We start from the raw sequence: 18,950 nt of genomic DNA, 5'->3' as shown, positions 1-18,950 counted from the left end.
GTTATGTACTTATTGCACAACATAGGAGATACGTATTGTCTAGACTTTCTACTTTAATGAAATTGAGATCGACCTGAAGCATCATCCATTCATTCATTATAAAGTCCATAACTCTTTCACCTACTGCTAAAAGCACATATCGATCATTGTTGCTAGACCCATCATTTCTTTAGTGGTTAATAAATGGTGATTTTCTAATTCTATCATTCATTCTTTATTTAACTGTAATTGTTTTTTTTATCAATAGTCACTTTCCTCATCAACTATGTAGTAGCCTGAAATACAGATTAAATAAGAAAGACAGAATAAATGCTAAAATCTTTCTCTTGCTAGTTTTCAGAATAATGAGTTGGAAGCCTAGCAATTTCCAGAGATAACCATTTTTTGAAGAAAAAGTATCATTATGGACGCATCGATTTCTCTATTTTTTAATGCAGCTTGATAAATTGTAATGATTATTCTTTTTGATTCTCAAACTGTTCCTTTTTTTAAGTTCCTTGTGTAGACCCCAGTGGTCTACACAGCTTCTTTGCTTTCTGGTATAATAAGATGTCACAGGATCTTTTTTTTTGTCTTTTGTCTTTTTAGGGCCAAACCTGCGGCATATGAATATTCCCAGGCTAGGAGTCGAATTGGAGCTGTAGCTGCTGGCCTACACCACAGTCACAGCAACGTGAGATCCGAGCCATGTCTTCGTCCTACACCACAGCTCACAGCGACGTCAGATCCTTAACCCACTGAGCAAGGCCAGGGATCGAACCTGCATCCTTATGGCTGCCAGTCAGATTCATTTCCGATGAGCCACGATGGGAACTCCATCCAGGATCATCTTGAGCATCTCCTGCCTCGGATCTAGCCTCAGACATTTCTCCAAGGAGTCCTAATTTCTTTTAGTGAGGAATGGTATTTAGAGACCTTAATATAGGCACTATGGGGGAGTTCCCTTTTGGCTCAGTGGGTTAAGGACCCAGCATTGTCGTTGCAGTGGCTTGGGTCATTGCTGTGGCACAGGTTTGTTCCTTGGCCAGGGAACTTCTGGATGCTGCAGTAAAAATAAAATAAAATAAAATAAAAACAAACAAAAAATAGGGGGACTGTGGGTGAAAAATACTACTAATTTTTATTTATCTTTTTTTAGTGGATAACACTAGGAAATACCTTTTTTCAAGGAAAAATCATGAATAACAATATTTCAATTCAAATTAACATTTTAGGTTACATACTTCTTTCACATTATTCTTGTATCATTTTCCTCTTATGTTAAAAATTTTAGTCTTGGTTCTATCCTACGATATAACTAAAATATTATTCAAATGGTAACACCAATATTACTAATGATAAAGCCATTCACCCTGTGTAAGATTTCTTTGAGACTCTTTTCATTCTTGGAATAAAAGTGTAGAGTCAAAATATCGTGTTTTAAAAGTTACTTGAAATAATTTTCTTTTCTCAATGTAGTTAAGCCATCAACCTCATATACAGTTAGACACATTTCTAGATGTTTGTTTTCACTGTTTGCAGGTTTTTTAATTTAATAATTTTGTTTTAAAACATGTACTAACCACTTATATTATTCTGAAGTCAAAATTATAAAACAAAGTACATTCATCCAAGTCCAGTTTTTTTCCTTGTCCCACCTCCCTCTCCTATACACAATCATTTTTATCAGTTCTAGGTTTAGCCCACAGATTCTTTAACTCAATCTTATCTTAACACATTTATGAAGGCAGTAAAGTGATTATTATTATTATTATCATTTCCATCATAGAGGAAGTAGCATTTGAAACCAAGAGCACAAGAACCAAATACTGTGCTCCTTCCCCATGCCCCATACTCCCCCTACAGGTTGTCTGAAGAATTTCACCAAGGAGGTACATCCATCTGGTCACCCTTAGATTAGACATCCAAATTAAACAGACTCCTTGTTTCAGTAATTACTCTTCCTACACTAAAATTATGCAAAATAAGTATTGCAGCTATTTTTGGACTCCAGGTGTTGCTTGATGTCTAGAGCTAGAGAAACACGTGGGTAAAGATGTGTGAATAGCGTCTGTGTTTGTGTGTGTGTGTTGTTAGGGAGACAAATTATCGCCCAAAGCTGTCCTTTTCTGTTAATATCTACTATGGCAGCATGGAACTGAATTACACAATAGCAGAATCCCTGGAATCACCTTTTAGGAAGATGTGGGAACCATTTACGAGAGGAAAGTATTTTTTAAATGAATGAGGATGGAAGTTCAGAAAACAACATGATGTCCCAGTTTGTCCCAAAGTGTAGTTTGGGTATTTTTAGCAATAAAAACTCATAAAATCTTTTATGAGTTTAACATTACCATAGGTTTATTATTACGTTTTCCTTCTAATTTAATTTTAAGTTGCATTGACAACTAGAAAGAAAATAGGGACTACAACTTTCCTAGGAGGTGAGTGCACAAATGCAACAGTGTAAAAATCCTTTCGTATTGTTTATCACCAAAATGTTCTCCCTTGCCCCCATCCTGTACTGGAAACTGGGGGAGCCAGAGGAGCAGAGGAGCAGAGGAGCAGGGAGATGCCTGCAACCTTCTTCTAAAGGTGAACATGCAAAATCCGCCTAAGCTTCCCCCCTGCTTTGTTCTACTTCCTAAGACACCGAGGGGAAGAAGGTTTTTGTAGAAAGGGGCCTGATGGAGGGTCAGAATAGTGCCCCCCAAAGAGGTAGCTCTCCCAGCATGCCTTCTCTGCCTAGAAAGTATCCAAGGAAGTGTCCCCATGACATTATTTTGAGGTTCTGTTTGTGCCTTTGAAATAAGCTTCAATGGAAGAGTGTTTCCATGTCGTAGGTAGTCACATGTATACAATTTATTAAGTTATTTCTATTTTAAACAATCACGAAAGTGATGAAATGTCAATAGAGAGCAGTGAGAAGTGGCAACGAAAGTAGCCTGGGAAAAGTCAATTACAAGGTTAGGGCCAGAGCAACCGCCTTTATCAGTGGCCAGGGAGTAGGCCAATCTGAGCACCTGCAAGGACTTGGGGCGAATTGTGGGACTGGGCTCCTTCTCTCAGAGCCGATGGCAGGACCTGGGGAGGCTGCTCACAGGGGCAACAATCCCTCGCTCCTTCTGGATAAGAGGCCGCACTTTCCCCACACAGCAGTGGTGCATAGAGGCAGTCACTCACTCAGGATGCCTTGGGAAGAGTAGTGATGTCTGCATCTTCAATGATAAAACAAAGAGGAGATAACTTTTCCAGCCTGATGCATAAAGCTCTTTCTTCCTCTGGACCAGGCAATTCTTTTTTTTTTTTTTTTGTCTTTTCTAGGGCCACTCCCACCGCATATGGAGGTTCCCAGGCTAGGGGTCGAATCGGAGTTACAGCCACCAGCCTACGCCAGAATCACAGCAACGCTGGATCCGAGCCGCGTCTGTAACCCGCAACACATCTCACAACAAAGCTGGATCCTTAACTCACTGAGCAAGGCTAGGGATTGAACCCACAACCTCATGGTTCTTAGTCGGGTTCATTAACCACTGAGCCACGATGGGAACTCCATGGGCCAGGCAATTCTTAAGACCCCTGGTTCTTAGGAATCTCACCCTGCTTAATTACTTTCTCTTAAAAATAAACCTTTTCCCTATAATTAAAGTAAAGAACATTTGCTAAACTTTTGAAAACCAGGGAAACATGAAAAAAGTCGCACAAACATGTGACTATAAGGTTGGCAACACCTGCATACTGTCTAGGCTGCTTTTTCACATTACTTCATGAGAATTTGTCCGTCTTTAAGAGTGATTTTAATGAATAAGCAATATTTCATCCATTTTATAGATGCACAATATTTTAGGTAACTATTCCTCTCTTGGACATTGGAGGAAGCTCTGCTTTATTGCTCCTCTAAAGAATGAGACACACATTTTAAAAAATTCCATTGATTTAAATGGAGGCAGTTTTCTAGCAACAGTTACTTTTCTGCTATATTAAGTGGCTTTTAAAGTTTTGGGGACACACTGTTAAATTGGCCACTACCACTGCCTTGTGTGTGCCCATCCCTTACAACCTCAAATGTCCTGAATCTGACAATTATAAAAAACAGGTAGAAAATCTTTTATTTATTAAGGAAGCTGAACATATTTTTATATTTATTGGCCATTTACAGTTCTGTAAATTGCCTTTATCCTTTCTCAATTTTTCAAAATTGGAATTAATTTTTTATTCCTTAATATGTCAGGACATTTTGCATTTGTGCTATGTAGGAGTTATGTAGCATTAATTATAACAATATAGTTATCGAATAAATACCATAGACACTTTTACTCTGTGTGTTGTTGCCTTTTTAAAACCTGTGTTAGGGTAATTTTTGTCCCCCGGAGCTGCAAACAGTGAGGTTAGCTGCGGCAGCCTGCCACTGATTTGGAAGCTGCCTCTGGGGAAGGACAGAGGAAAGCCCATCGCAGGTGGCCGCTAGGTGGCTCTGGTCACTCTTGCAGTCCTCCACCTGCGACCTTGTGGCCTGCCCACGTGGGTGGAGCTGCCTTTGCGGCTGATTCCCTTTCCCTGCGCTTAGCCAGCCTCCTGATAACTGTCTTTGACCCAGTCCGCCTTTTCTGGGAGCTATGTGCCTTTGTGCAGATTTCACCCCATGTGTTGGGGCTGCACCGTGTGGGTCCCTTTGGGTGGCTCTGGGAGCATATCTAGTACAGAGATTTCTGGGATCTCAAAGCACAGATGCCTAGCAATCAACACACAGGGCTTCGGGAGCCTGCTGCTGGCCCCCAACCTGGTCCATGCCGCTCTGATTCTGTTAGGGCAAGAGGTAGCGCATCCTAAGTGCCAGTCAGTGTAAGGGGTGGGCGGGGCTGGGCTGGGCATTACAGAAATACTAGTGAGGGGAGGTGAGCTGAGCCCTCAGGGCTCACTTCCTAGTGCGGAGGCAGGTAGAGGAGCCAGCAGTCACAGGTGCTATAGTGGCGCCGCTCATGATTTTGATTGGACATGGGGAAGGGGAATGCATAGAGGGTCAGAAAAGAAGCGATTTCATGAAGGAATTGACATTTGGGTTGGCTCCAGCAGGATGGACAAAATGTCTCCAGGCCAAAGGGCATTCCAGACTAAGCACGTGTATGCAGCACAGCCAGATTGAAGTGTTCCTGAGTTTATCAATCCTACATATGTGCCAAGTAAATCCCAGGGCTCTCAAACCGCTGGAAACAAATCTGACTTTGAGGCCAAGTTTTTCTATCCTGGAACATCAGTGAGTGAGTGAGTGTGTGTGTGTGTGTGTGTGTGTGTGTGTGTATTATATTATCCATTCATCTGTTGATGGAAATTGGGTTTGATTCCCCCTTTTTTCCCACTTTTGTGAAAAGTGCTATGAACTAGAACGTACAAGTATCTGAGTCCCTGCCTTCAGTCCTTTGGAGTGTATACCTAGAAGTGAAATTCTATGATGTCTTATTGGTTATTTTTTATCTTTTTAGGGCCATACTTGCAGCATATGGAGGTTCCCAGGCTAGGGGTCCAATCGGAGCTGTTGCTGCTGGCCTACAGCAGAGCCACAGCAATGCCAGATCCAAGCTGTGTCTGCAACCCACACCACAGCTCACAGCAACGCCAGATCCTTAACCCACTGAACGAGGCCAGGGATCGAACCCATATCCTCATGGATACTAGTCGGGTTCGTTAACCACTGAGCCATGAAGGGAACTCCCTGGTTTTTTGTTTTATTTTAAGAAATAAAATAGGTGTGGCTGGTCATTTCCAATTTTCCAATATTTCACAATTTGCAGTCAATGGAAAATGTCACTCTTGTTTCACATGTAAAGTGATGGCTTCACGAAGGGGCGGGGGAGATGTGGTCAGATGTGGTCACTATCTTCTAAAATCAGGGGCAACACCTCACCCCCCACCCCCGCCGCCCTTGCCCCATGGGTGCTGTTGCAGCTGTGACTTAGGTGGTTTAGAATCTTCGTGGTACAGAGTTAAAAAAAGCAATATTAAACACTTTGAGCTGGCCTGGAAAAAAGTAATTTAGATAGAATTCTATTGCTTGCTTTGAAGCCAATCAGGATAGTATGGTGGTTGCATGGATGGTCTTGCAGCCAGACGGCTGTGTGACCTTGTTGAGTTCAGAAAACATGCAACAACTCTGATTCCATACCTATAACAGGACACAAGAGAGACCTGACATGCAAGGGTTGTTGGGAGAAGAAATTGAGAAAGTGGATGCCAAGCAGTTGGAACCATGTCTGGCTCATAGTAGGTACTGAGTAAATATTTGATGTTATGATTATTTTTATTTTTAAAACCAGCAGCATCTCTCACACCCATTTTTTCTAATTTTCTCATGTAAGACACTTACAGAGTCCTGGACCCATTTCTCAGCATATAGAGCCACTTCAGAAGTTTTAAAATTTTTTTTGGCTTTTTAAAATTTTTTTTTAGGGCTCAAGTTGGAGCTGTAGCCACCAGCCTACACCACATCCACAGCAACACAGGATCTGAGCCTTGCCTATGACCTACACCACAGCTCATAGCAATGACAGGTGCCCGACCCACTGAGTGAGGCCAGGGATTGAACCCACATCCTCATGGTACTGGTAGGTTTTTTTTTCCGCCTCACCCCAACAGGAACGCCAAGCGACTCAGTTTTAACACTCACCATTTAACTGGCCCAGATCTTTATTGAAGAAATTGAATTCATCGTCACCCCTGAGGCCTTCCTTTCCTTCCCTGGTCTCTCAACAATCTTTCTGCTAGTTTTTGGATTCATCAGCTCCCCGATCCTGTCTTTTGGCTGGGGGTTCTGGAATACCCTTTTGTGTTCAGATGGTGGTGGCCACCCTCTGCAGAGTCTGGGCTGAAGGGGGAGCATTTCCCACACCAGCTCAGGGGAAAATAAAGCCTTTCACTGGTGTGGAGTCAAAAACAGTACCCCTGCTCTTCTTCTTCTTTTTTTTTTTTTCTTGCTTTTCAGGCTGTACCTGGGGCATATGGAGGTTCCCAGGCTAGGGGTCCAGTTGGAGCTGCAGCTGCTGGCCTACACCACAGCCACAGCAATGTCAGATCTGAGCCACGTCAGTGCCCTACACCACATCTCATGGCAGTGCTGGATCCTTAACCCACTGAGCGGGGCCAGGGATCGAACCTGCGACTTCATGGATACTAGTTGTGTTCTTAACCCAGTGAGCCACAAGAGGAACTCCTGCACTCCTCCTCTTCTTGTCCAACATAAAGGCCCCTGTGGAGGAATTGGAGCTGCCATTTTTCCGGTCTAGAATCAGGATCTGTTCCTTATGCTCTGTAGAGGTGCCTGGAGGAGCAGAGGGGAAAGAGACTCAGAGCAGCCTGGTTGCAGCACAGTCACAGAGAGTCCAGTGGTGTTGAGGAAACAAAAACTTTATTCATTCATAGGGCTAGACATGGGTGATGACAATTGAGGGGCTGGGGACTGCAAGTTCCGGCAGAGTAGAAGTGGGCATCCTGGGGCTCCTGGAAAGTGGGTAGGAGGAGCCCTGCTGGGGGCTTGGCTGCTTTCCAGGAACATCCCAGCACAGGCCAAGGGCACAGAGACTGGGTATTGGGAGCGAACACACCAGGCTGACGTGGTCCTTGGAATTTTGTTTCCTCGAAATCATTTGTCTCAGGATCAGGAGCCCAGGTCAGCAGCAGCCCCCAAAGCCTTGGCCACAGCCAGAGCCCCCGGACTGCAGGCCACTGCCTCCGTCGCAGGAGTCGGAGCTCAGGAGCCGGCATCGGTGGGACCGGCGGCGCCTGTGGGGGCTCAGGCAGCAGCCGCCCTCAGAGCTGGGGCCCCCGCAGCCCCCGGAGATGGGAGCACAGCCTGAGGAGGAGGCTGGAGGCCGACAGTGTGCCGGGCTCTTTGGGGGACACTTGGGCGAGGGGCACTTGGGAGGGGGCTGGCACTGCTGCTGGTTCTGCTGGCAGGACATCGGGGCAGGAGGTCAGGGAGCCTGGAAGGATTAAAGGAAAAGGTCAGTGCAGAAGCTCCAGCCCAGTGTCTCCCCCGCTCTCAACAGGTTGACCAGGGCCTCGGCTCCCCAAACCTGCTGCTGCCCGAGCTGTGAGGGTCCAGAGGAACATGGAAAGGGACCTAAGGTCAGCTGACCTGGCAAGACAGTTCCCTCACTTCACCCTCCTTCCCAAACAACACTGGCATCTTCTAACTGGGCCCCAAGTCTGTCTGCATAGAGACCTGGAAGCAGATACGCCGCGCTTGGTGATGTCTCCCAGAGAAGGGCTCTGGGCGTGTGTGTCTCAGGATGAAGAGTGGAGGGGATGCTGAGAGGCAGGGCTCCGGTGTGCCACAGACCCAGGGCACCCTGCACGGGTTCCTTGCTCCCTGTCCCCTGGCCTGTCCCCAGCTGCTTGCCAGGGGCCTCTTCTGGCTGCCTCCACAGACACCTCTGCTTCCATCTTCCCCACTACCTCTGAGCTTGTCTCCCTAACACTCCCGCTGAGGCTCTGTCCCCTTCCAGACACTCACCGAGGCAGAGGAGGCAGGAGGAGGCTGTTCCTGAGGAAGCTGTGGATGAGGCTCCCGGGGCAGGAGCCCTTTTATCCTGTGCTGGTTTGTGATGCATGGCCCGAGCATGCTGCTGCTTTCACAACCAGGGAGAGGGTGACCATGCCACACACTCTCATGCCTGGTCTCCAGCTTCTTCCTGCATGTTTGCCAAGATATCTGGTAAGAGGGCATCAGGAAATCTCGATGACTAGCCTGGAGTCGTGTTGGGGACCTGCCATTTCCCCTTTCACTCATTCAGCTCAGATATTTTATTTTCAGCTCTGCCTCTTGCATTTTTGCTGGGCAGCAAGGCAGTGGCGCTGCATATGACACATTTCCTGACCTTGAGCGTTTCCAGTGTAACTGGACAGACATGACAGAAGCAAACATATATGTCTGATACCATGTGATGTGTACTGTGATACACCTGTCTCCAGATACCTCGTCTTTTGTTGGGCAATTTCCAATTGCTGTGGGTATTCCCAGGCTAATAATGTTTTCACATGTAACTGGCTCCTGACTTCTGGAGATGTTGGGTGATCTGAGACCACTGGACCTGGGGATAAGATATGTTGGGAAACAGATGGAGGATGGGATTCAGGCCTTTTCTGGGCCAGGGGAGCCCTTAAGAGAACTAAGGTAGAATTATGTAAATGAGCAGATAAAATATCAAAAGGACCTACAGTGGAGCAAAGTTGTATTGATTGGCTTGCTGCAATGATGAGGCAGTTCACCCGGGGAACACTAAGATGTGTTTATTCAAGCCTTTGGGACTGGGTTAGGTAATTTTGTGGAGGGTTCAAGGAAGGGAAGTTTTGTTCTGGATTAGGTGCTATCAGCAAGAAGAGGCATTTCTATCACAGTGTATCTTAATAAATTTTAACTAGAAAACTGGAAAAATGGGACAAGGCTAAGGATGTAATTGGTAAGGAAGTAGAAATTGTTCATGTTGGCTCATAAAAGGGGATACTGGTCATTTTGGTGGTTTGGACAATGCCCTGTTTTGCTGGTACTCGGAGTGGTCTTTTTTTTTTTTTTTAACCCCTTCATGGTCACAGAGTTAAATTGTCTGATGTTGAACTTCTGTGAACTTGTTTCTATTTGATTGGAGATCACACGGCCTAGCTACTAGAACTAGGCCAACTCATTACCAGCAACCTGGGTCTACTTTGTTCTCAGTGACAACTATAGGTTAGACACCATGGTCAGCATGGGAACAGAGCAGTGAAAAGGAGGGTATGGTATGTTTCTCCAGGGAACATGCAGTCTAGCAGATTTGAACAAACATAGAAAAAGTCCTTATGCCAACAATAAATGGTCCACATACAGAATTCAACTGCTATGGGGCACATCAAAAATAGGATGTGGTATATATACATAATGGAATACTACTCAGCTATCAAAAAGAACAAACTAATGCCATTTGCAGCAACATGGATGGAACTAAAGACTTTCATACTGGGTGAAGTAAGCCAGAAAGAGAAAGACAAATACCACATGATATCACTTATATCCGGAATCTAATAAACGGCATAAATGAACCTTTCCACAGAAAAGAAAATCATGGACTTGGAGGATAGACTTGTGTTGCCAAGCGGGAGGGCGAGGGAGTGGGGTGGATTGGGAGCTTGGAGTTAATGGATGCAAACTATTGCCTTTGGAATGGATTAGCAATGAGATCCTACTGTGTAGCACTGGGAACTATGTCTAGTCACTTATGATGGAGCAAGATAATGTGAGAAAATAGAATGTATACATGTATGTGTAACTGGGTCACCATGCTGTACAGTAGAAAAAAAATTGTATTGGGGAAATAACAATTAAAAAAAATAGGATACTGGGGTTTAGACTTTGCTGCAAAAAATGAATGAATTTTTATCTTTTTCTATCTTGTGGCTATCAGAGGCAAGCCTTGTCCTTGTGGTAGCAGCAAGCACGGAAGTCATTTTTCCCCCACGGGTTGCAACCCTGAGTCATTGGTGGGGGTGTGGGTGAGGGTGGAAGGTAGGGGAGTGGTGGGATAGTGAAGCAGAGAGGAGGGAGCCAGTGGTTATAAAAGTAACACAAATCACACATTTTCGGATCATTTCAAAGGATCAAAATATCCTTGTCAATGACTCAATGGACAGTTTTCCCTGTCTTTCGTGAAATATCAGTGGATAACTCTCAGGCTTTGCCCTAGCACCATCCTTGACTGCCTGTCTTCTTCTTTTTGTTTGTCTTTTTAGGGCTGCACCCTCGGCATATGGAAGTTTACAGGCTAGGGGTCGAATTGGAGCTATAGCCACTGGCCTCCGCCAGAGCCACAGCAATGCCAGATCCAAGTTGCATCAGCTACCTGTACCACAGGTCATGGCAACGATGGATCCTTAACCCACTGATCGAGGTCAGGGATCAAACCTGCATCTGCATGGACACTAGTCAGATTCATTTCCGCTGAGCCACAATGGAAACTCCCCTGAATGCGTGTCTTGAGAGTCTCCAAGCAAGACATGGAGATGGCTCTCATTAATCTCACCTCCACCTTGATGAGCTGTTCCTATCTCTTACCCCTCCTTTTTCTCATGAGCTCAGATGCTGTACAAGCCCCATACATAGAGCTGACATCCTGTGATGACAGAGACCAGTCATAAGATCGTGGCCTTGTCACTCCTCCCAGAGCACCAGGGCAACTCCCTGAGAGCCACCAATCTCAGGAGTCCCATCCCAAGGAACCTTGGCTTCCTGTGGCCCCGAGACATCAAGGAAATACAGAGACTGGCGTGGCTGCATGAATCTCAGGTCAATTTCATGACTTAGTCATTACAATTGGTATTATAGGGACAGGAGGTGCAGAATCTCAGGTTTAGCTCCTTGGAGCGCATCTTGGACCCTTCATATCAGTGGTCAAGGAGGAATCACCAAATGCCTTCTCCCTTTGCTTTCAGTTCACAGTTTCTGCTCAGTTCTCTCTCCTCCCCTCCCATAACCATTGCCTTCCATGGCAAGCAGCTGAGTCATTCTTAAGGAAAATGGGGAGCGATAACCAGAAAGTGTCATTGAGAAGGTATGATTTCCTGAAGTTCCTTACATAGATCCCAATTTCCCTCAGGAGCTATGGTAGCCCCCGGAGCAGAGGCTCAGCAGGAGGGACAGTAGGCGGGTCCTGAGCAGGATGTTTGAGGAGGCACTTCGGGGCTCAAGGCTCCTTCTCGTTTTACTTCCAGGACATCTTGGGGGGAATTCTAGTGCCTCTAGAGGTAGTAAAAAGGCAAATAATTGCATCTGCTTTAAAAAAAAAAAAAGACTCTTTCCTATTTATTTCAGAGCTGTGGCTTTCAACTGACAGCTTAGGAAAAATTCCTGAGCAAAGAGGAGCAGGGAGATAGAAACTCAGTGGAGTGGAGGGATCCTGATTCCAGTGAGAACTGACCACATTTGGAGCTCTTTTCCTATTTCAGTTTGTAGGCAGAAAATGGGTCGGAAGGGGGATGGAGTGGGATGGGGAGAGGATAGGAGAGGCGAGTCTTAATTAGGGGGGAAACTACTGCTCTCCAGCCCCAGGCCCTTTGCATCTCCTTGGTAGGTGTCAAGAGTTTTAAGGAAAGAAGGAATCCGAGAACTAGCAAGACAGTTAAAGCATCTATTCCCATAACTCTGCCATTCTTTTTTTTTTTTTGTCTTTTTGCCTTTTCTAGGGCCGCTCCCAAGGCGTATGAGTTTCCCAGGTTAGGGGTCCAATCTGAGCTGTAGCTGCCTGCCTACACCAGAGCCACAGCAATGCAGGATCTGAGCTGTCTGTGACCTTCACCACAGCTCACGGCAATGCTGGGTCCTTAACCCACTGAGCAAGGCCGGGGATTGAACCTGCAACCTGATGGTTCCTAGTCAGATTCGTTAACCACTGAGCCACGATGGGAACTCCAGCTCTTCCATTCTTGATTTTCATTCATTCATTTATAAAAATCATTCACTCTTTCAAACTGAGATGATAGTACGTTCTGTGCTGGGCAAAGGTGATTCAAAGAAGATGCTACCCCCTCCTTAAACTGTCAGTGTAGTGGGGCTGAGAGGCAAGTAGTGAAATAAACAAGAGCCAACTGAAGATTCTATAAAACACTTGAGTGGGGAGTCCTCGGCTTGAGGTCAGAGTTTTTGGGTGTCAGCCCCCTACTGCTCTGCAGTGATTCCGACTGAATGAGTCACCCAGATGTTGTCACCTGCTATCCCTTGGGAGGGTTGATGATGATCAGAAGTGCAGAGCATGTAATCTGTCCAGGCGCAGTAAACTCAGGTAAGGCAACGAAGAGGAGCTCATAGAATCCAAGAGGCATCCGGGTGTCTAGTAGGAGGAAGAGATCATGCTGGTGTGGAGGGCAGGACGGGGCTGTGAGAGCCCTGGAAGCTTCTAAGACCCTGGGGGGCACAATCATATGCTCATGAAGAACATCTACTCTGGAGACAGAAACTGCCAAGTTTGAATCCCTCCCTTCTCTTAATAGCTGTGTTAAGGAGAGGTATCTGAGGAAAGAAAAGGCTATTCACCTAGAAGCACAGTGAACCAGAGCTGCCACAGGTCAAACTAGATATGGGTGGAAGGAACCTACAAAGGCTGTAGTGACATGCCTTGTAAATCAACAAATATTTAAGGACTATTGTGTCTGTATCTTAGTGACTGCAGTATTGATTCTAAGAGAGCTGGGGGTAGTGGCTCAGAGAAGAGAGTGATTCAGATTGGCCGGGATGGCTAAGAGAGATTAGATCAAAGAGGAATGTTAATTGATGGGTGTGAGGGTGAGTCTGGTAGTATTAATACCTGTGAACACCTGATGTCAAGTGGACCGTGGTTGTGGAAAGTGCAGTTACAAGAGTCATGCAGTATGTTCTCATTGCACTTATTATAATGATAAGTATATATTTCCCTCTGAATCATGATATGTTAAAACCCTTAAGAATAGGGCAAATCGTTCCATTTCAAATGGATATTGAAATGACACATTTTAATAAAACATTATTATATTAAGTGCATCTGCTTATCCTGATAACAGGAAAGGCTGTAGGCATAGCCACCACTTTTCTTTTCTTTTCTTTTCCTTCCTTCCTTCTTTCCTTCTTTCCTTCCTTCCTTCCTTCCTTCCTTCCTTCCTTCCTTCCTTCCTTCCTTCCTTTCTCTCTTTCTCTCTTTTTACAGCCACATTTACAGCATTTGGAAGTTCCCAGGCTAGGGATCAAATCGGAACTGCAGCTGCAAGCCACAGCCTAGCAACACCAGATCTGAGTCTCATCTGTGACCTACACTGCAGCTTATGGCAATGCTGAATCTTTACCTGCTAAGCAAGGTCAGGGAACAAGTATGTTGCTGGGGCAGGGTGACAGCACCAAACACTTCCAGCCCAGCTCCAGGTACAAGACAATGTGTTTGATGAAAGGGAACCAAGACACCTTCCGCTCAGGCCTACATGTGCATTTAGTAGAGGCTGCATCCCATGTTCATATATTATAGCGGCATGTAGAGTTGAATATGCCACATACCCTGACGCAGACTAACTAACTGGGCAGACAGACAAATAAATAAGGAGTCTGTTCCCATGTGATTAGTGCTGTAATATAAGTGACTAATTTCAAGTCGCTCGTGCTGTGCAGCACAAACCAGAAGCCCCTGTCCTGGGCAACTTGGTCCGCAGCCTCCTCAGAACCAGCTCTCTCTGGCTTCTGTGAAATCAGCTGGCAACGGCGGATCCTTGACCCACTGAGTGAGACCTGGAAAAGGACCGAACCTGTATCCTCACAGAGAGAAAATATCAGGTCCTTAACCTGCTGAGCCACAGAGGGAACTCCCAATACATATTTAGATTGCGTTATTTTCAGTGGAAATCAGATTCTGTGCCTGAAGAGGGAGGTGCAGTTTTCATCTTCCCTTTCCACCTGGCACTTGAGAACAGAGCAAAGCCATGAGTTATTTCAAGCCGCTCGGGGGAGCATAATGGCACAGTGCCACAGGGGCGAGCGGGTTGGCTCTGGATGTGGATGGGGAAGGGGGTGCCGTATTTACATCCTCGCCAGCCTTTTCCTGCCTCCAGCGTGGAAGGTAGTTTCAGACTCATGCCCAGAACGACAACTGAGTGAGCATTTTACTCATATTGTTGAGGGTTCTTTCAGTAAATCCTGGACTGGAAAAGAGGCATTTTCTCATGGTAGCTGGATGGTAGGGCTGAAAATAACTGTAGTTGAGCAGCCTATTTGCTTCTGAGGAGTGAAGTCTCTAGTTACTGGGAGACAAAACTGGGGAGTAAGTTCTGAAGTTTCTGAACCTCCCAGAACCGTGAGGATGGAGCCCTCCCTCCCCTTCAGGAAATGCGGTGGGGGTCTGCGGGCCTTTCTGCAGCCCCATCCCCGACCTCAAGGCTTGGGGGGCCCGTATGCACCCTGGTGATATTCATCAATCTTTCCTCCCCTCCGAGAGGAACAACCATGTCTCAGTCCCTCTGTTTCTCATCAGAGGAGAAGCTCCATGAGCCCTGGGCTGAGCATATGTTCCGTGATGACAGAGCCACGGGGAGCGGGGGGGAGCTCACAGTCTGGCCCCTGGCTCAAAGCGCAAGAGGGACTCTCCGAGGTCAATTCTATCAGAAGTGCCATCTTTGGAGCTCTGGCTTCCTGGGGTGGAAGCTGCCTGGCTGGGTGATTCCACGACTTTGGAGTACCAGTAAGATGATGCCAACAGGCTGTGAAGATGCTCAGGTTTGGTTCGTCAGAGTATGTTTTATTTTGTTTTGTTTTATTTTTGGCTGCACCCACAGCATGTATAAGTTCCTAGTCCAGGGATGGAACATACGCCACAACAGTGACAATGCTGGACCCTTTACTGCTAGACCACCAGGGAACTCCTTTGGAGTGTATTTTATTTTATTTTTTAAAATTTTATTTATTTATTGTTATATAATGATTTTTACTTTTTTTCCATTATAGCTGGTTTACAGTGTTCTGTCAATTTTCTACTGCACAGCATGGTGACCCAGTTATACATACATGTACACATTCTATTTTCACACATTATCATGCTCCATCATAAGTGACTAGACATAGTTCCCAGTGCTACACAGCAGGACCTCATTGCTTATCCGTTTTATTTTATTATTTTTTTTTTGGCTGCACCCACAGCATGCAGAAGTTCCCAGGCCAGGAAAGGAGCACACGCCACAGCAGCGAAACGCCAGATCCTTAATCACTCTGCCACCAGGAAACTCCTTCAGAGGGCATTTTAGTCAGGCCATGAGAATTATAAATAAATGATGAACCAAGCAAGGAAAAAACACTTCTCCATTTAGTGAAAAACATAGGCCCCTGCTCAGTTCAGGACCTTCCCATTACCAAAACCATTAGCAAGGCTGTGACAAGCAGCTCAGTCATTCTCAGGAAGGAAAGAATGAAAAGGTCTAAAAATGCCACCTGGTCTCCTAATTTAAAGACATTCCAGCATCTGAATTCTTCTCCAGTTAACAGCTGGTATCTGGGGAAAGAAACAACAACAACAACAATAAGCTGGGAGAGGCATAGTAGACTAAAGACATGAGAAGTAAAATCAGAGATAGAGATTTCTAGAAGTTGTGGTGACACAGTTTGTTAATGAAGGTGCATCTGTGGACCATTGTGTCAGTACCTTAGCAACGGCACCATTTATTCTAAGAGATCCAGGAAGAGTTTAAGGAGAGGGAGGGATGCAAGTTGGCTGGTATGGTTAAGGGCCACTAGCTCTGCTAGGACTCATACTTACTGGGTGTGGCCGTGATGAGGGGGAGAATGCTGAGACCTGGGAACACCTGAGTACCAGGACTGACCAAGGGTTCTGGAAACTTCAATAATGTAAGTTGTTTGGTATTTTTCCATTTTGTGTTATTGTTACATCAGAGATGCCCTGTCCTCTGAGACATCACCTTTAAGAAGGGGACAACTCGTTTGCATCACAATGATGAGTCATCACTATGATGACAAAGCATTGTTGTTTTCTATAAACACTGATGAAAAGTATGTGTCTGGTTTTCCTTGTACTGGAAGGTCTGATGGGTAGCCATCCCCTTTTAGGGGGTCGAATAAGCAAGATGGATAGAAAGAAAAGAGCATCTAAGAAGGTGTTTTTTCACTGGGGCTGTGGAGTGAGGGAGGGAGGGAGATGGGAAGGATTTGAAGAAGACAGAGTCTCGCTAGTGCACTAACGTTATTCTAGCAGTGTTCACAATTTGCCCCCTCTCCTTTCTTGGATGTTTTCTTCTGATGGGAAGCCAGCAAATACTCAATGCCTTTTATTTATTTGTTTGTTTGTTTGTTTATTTATTTATTTTGTCTTTTTAGAGCCGCAATGGTGGCATATGGAGGTTCCCAGGCTAGGGGTGGAATGGGAGCTGTAGAGCTGTAGTTGCCAGCCTATGCCACAGCCACAGCAATGCCAGATCCCAGCCACATCTGCGACTACACTACAGCTCACAGCAACGCCAGATCCTTAACCTGCTGAGCGAGGCCAGGGATGGAACCTGTGTCCTCAACAACACTAGGCAGATGCGTTTCTGCTGAGCCATGACCAGAACTCCTCTCAATGTCCTTTTTTGTCACCACCAAAACAGCTATCTCAAAGCATCAATATTTTGCTCAGGCTGGATGTCTTCTCTGGGTTTATTAAACCAGAACCAGTGTCCACTCAGCCTCAAAGGAGAAGAAGGCAGCTGAAGAGACCCACTGTTTTTCACTCCACGTTGCATGTAAAACCACACTCGGTTGCCAGTAGACTCATTTGAATGTAAGTTCCCGAGTTTGTCTCTGATTCTCTGCCGTATCCCCAGAGCCTAGAACTGAGCACATAATAGATGCTTGATAAAAAGGAGCTGAGTGAATAAATGAGTCTAAGGCTAGGACTTGGGGTTACGCTGATAAGGTTTGGGGTGTCTATGTCTCTCCACAGCTGGGCTCTATTTTAAAGATGTTTTCTTATTCCTTCTAGCTTCCCAAGATCCCCTCGGTGTCCGAGCCAGGAGCTTTCTTGGTTGATCCTGCTTCCTTTTCCCTTCACTGTTTTTTTTTTTTTTTTTTCTTTTTTGGTTGCACCCCCGGCATATGGAAATTCCCAGGCCAGGGATCAAACGCGAGCTGCTGCTGCAGAGACAGGGGTGGATCCTTAACCCACTGCACCACAGCGGGAACGCCTTCCCTTGGATTTGACTCAACTGTAGCTAAAGATCTGTGAGCTCTCCACGTGGCAGTTTGAGGTACTTCGGAGCCCCACGTCTTCTTCCACAGCCCCGTTAGACGGCTGTTTTGTTGCTCCCAAGGTATAAGGTTTCAGATGTGCACAGAGCTGCAGGGCCCATGGTCACCAGACCTCACACGCTGTGTCCTGGGTGTACAGGCTCCGTCCCAAGGCATAGGTCTCTCCTGGGAGCCAGGCTTTCAGCCGCTTCCTAGACGTTGTTCCTGCCCCTAGCACCTTGGTGATTTCTAACCAGAGCCGGGGCTCCTGCTTCAAGGACTTTTGTCTGCGTGTGTCAGACCTGGCTGTGTCTGGTAGTAAACGCCTCTCAGCTTCTTTTTGATGCTCAAATTTTTAGGAGTTAATTTTCAGGTTTCATAAGATCTTTTTTTTAATGTAATGAACTTGAAGGTCGTGCCCAATTGTCTCCCCTGCCTGCTCTACTCATTCCCTGCCATCGCTTTCATTTAATTCTTGCATTTAACAGAAACTTGAGCTCTGACCCTTGTCAGGCCTCCCAGGGGTCAAAGTGAGATATTACTCTTGGCTCACAGGTCAGAGTGGAACTGCAGTCTGAGAAGGGTCTGAGTTTCATGATGGAGGCCAAAACATGGGTCTTGATTGAGGTTCTTGATACTGTAGAGGTCAAAATTTAATAAATCCTAATAACCTAATTTATTATAAATAATTTCAGCATCACTTCTTATTGTCTCTTTTTCTTTACCTGAAATTCTCATTTCACACACTCTAGTCACCCAGTTCCCCTAGACCGCATTAAATACTTGTCTCACCTTTCATCTCTCTCCCTGCATTTTCAAAGTCCCCTGAGTTAACGTTCCTTCCCTGGGCTCACCTCGTCTCCCTCCATCCTTCTCTTCTGCTCTGCCTTGGCCTCTTTCCTGTTTCATTGCTTCTGGAGGCTCTGTTTTTAAATGGGGACCCAGAAACAGCTCACCAAAATAAAAGAGAAGTCCTGTACCCTCCACCCTGGCCATTCCCAGATAGTAGCAACACCCACTCAGGTTTCACAGGAATTAAGTCCTTTTACGGAGAAACGCAATCTCCATTCCACCTCAAAACTCCCCGCGGTCCTCTCCAAGTGAAGTGGGAAATAATCTGCTCTTTTTCCTGATCCAGAGCTAAGATCATGTCTCTAGAATCTTGCTTGGTTGTGACAACCAAGGAGACTGGGGTGGGACAGAGGGAAATGATACATGAGCCATTTGA

The 18,950-nt window shown here is 45.7% G+C and overlaps 1 protein-coding gene across 1 annotated transcript; it reads right to left on the bottom strand.

The window, feature by feature from the left end:
- Positions 1-7,359: 7,359 nt before the first annotated feature.
- LOC125128917 (late cornified envelope protein 3D-like) lies at positions 7,360-8,516 on the bottom strand. The gene is made up of 2 exons (XM_047783062.1): positions 8,486-8,516; positions 7,360-7,952 (listed from the first exon to the last, which is right to left on the bottom strand). The coding sequence occupies exon 2, from the start codon at positions 7,929-7,931 to the stop codon at positions 7,641-7,643; it is 291 nt and encodes a 96-aa protein (XP_047639018.1). The 5' UTR covers positions 7,932-7,952; positions 8,486-8,516; the 3' UTR covers positions 7,360-7,640.
- Positions 8,517-18,950: the final 10,434 nt, after the last annotated feature.

Source organism: Phacochoerus africanus, chromosome 6 (assembly GCF_016906955.1).
Source record: "Phacochoerus africanus isolate WHEZ1 chromosome 6, ROS_Pafr_v1, whole genome shotgun sequence".
Lineage (NCBI taxonomy): Eukaryota > Metazoa > Chordata > Mammalia > Artiodactyla > Suidae > Phacochoerus > Phacochoerus africanus.
The sequence above is the reverse complement of the archived record's forward strand: the minus strand, read 5'-3'. Positions and strand labels throughout refer to the sequence as shown.

What these genes read in the sequence shown, in the direction of transcription:
- LOC125128917 (XM_047783062.1), bottom strand. Translation starts at nt 7,931, where the DNA reads ATGTCCTGCCAGCAGAACCAGCAGCAGTGCCAGCCCCCTCCCAAGTGC.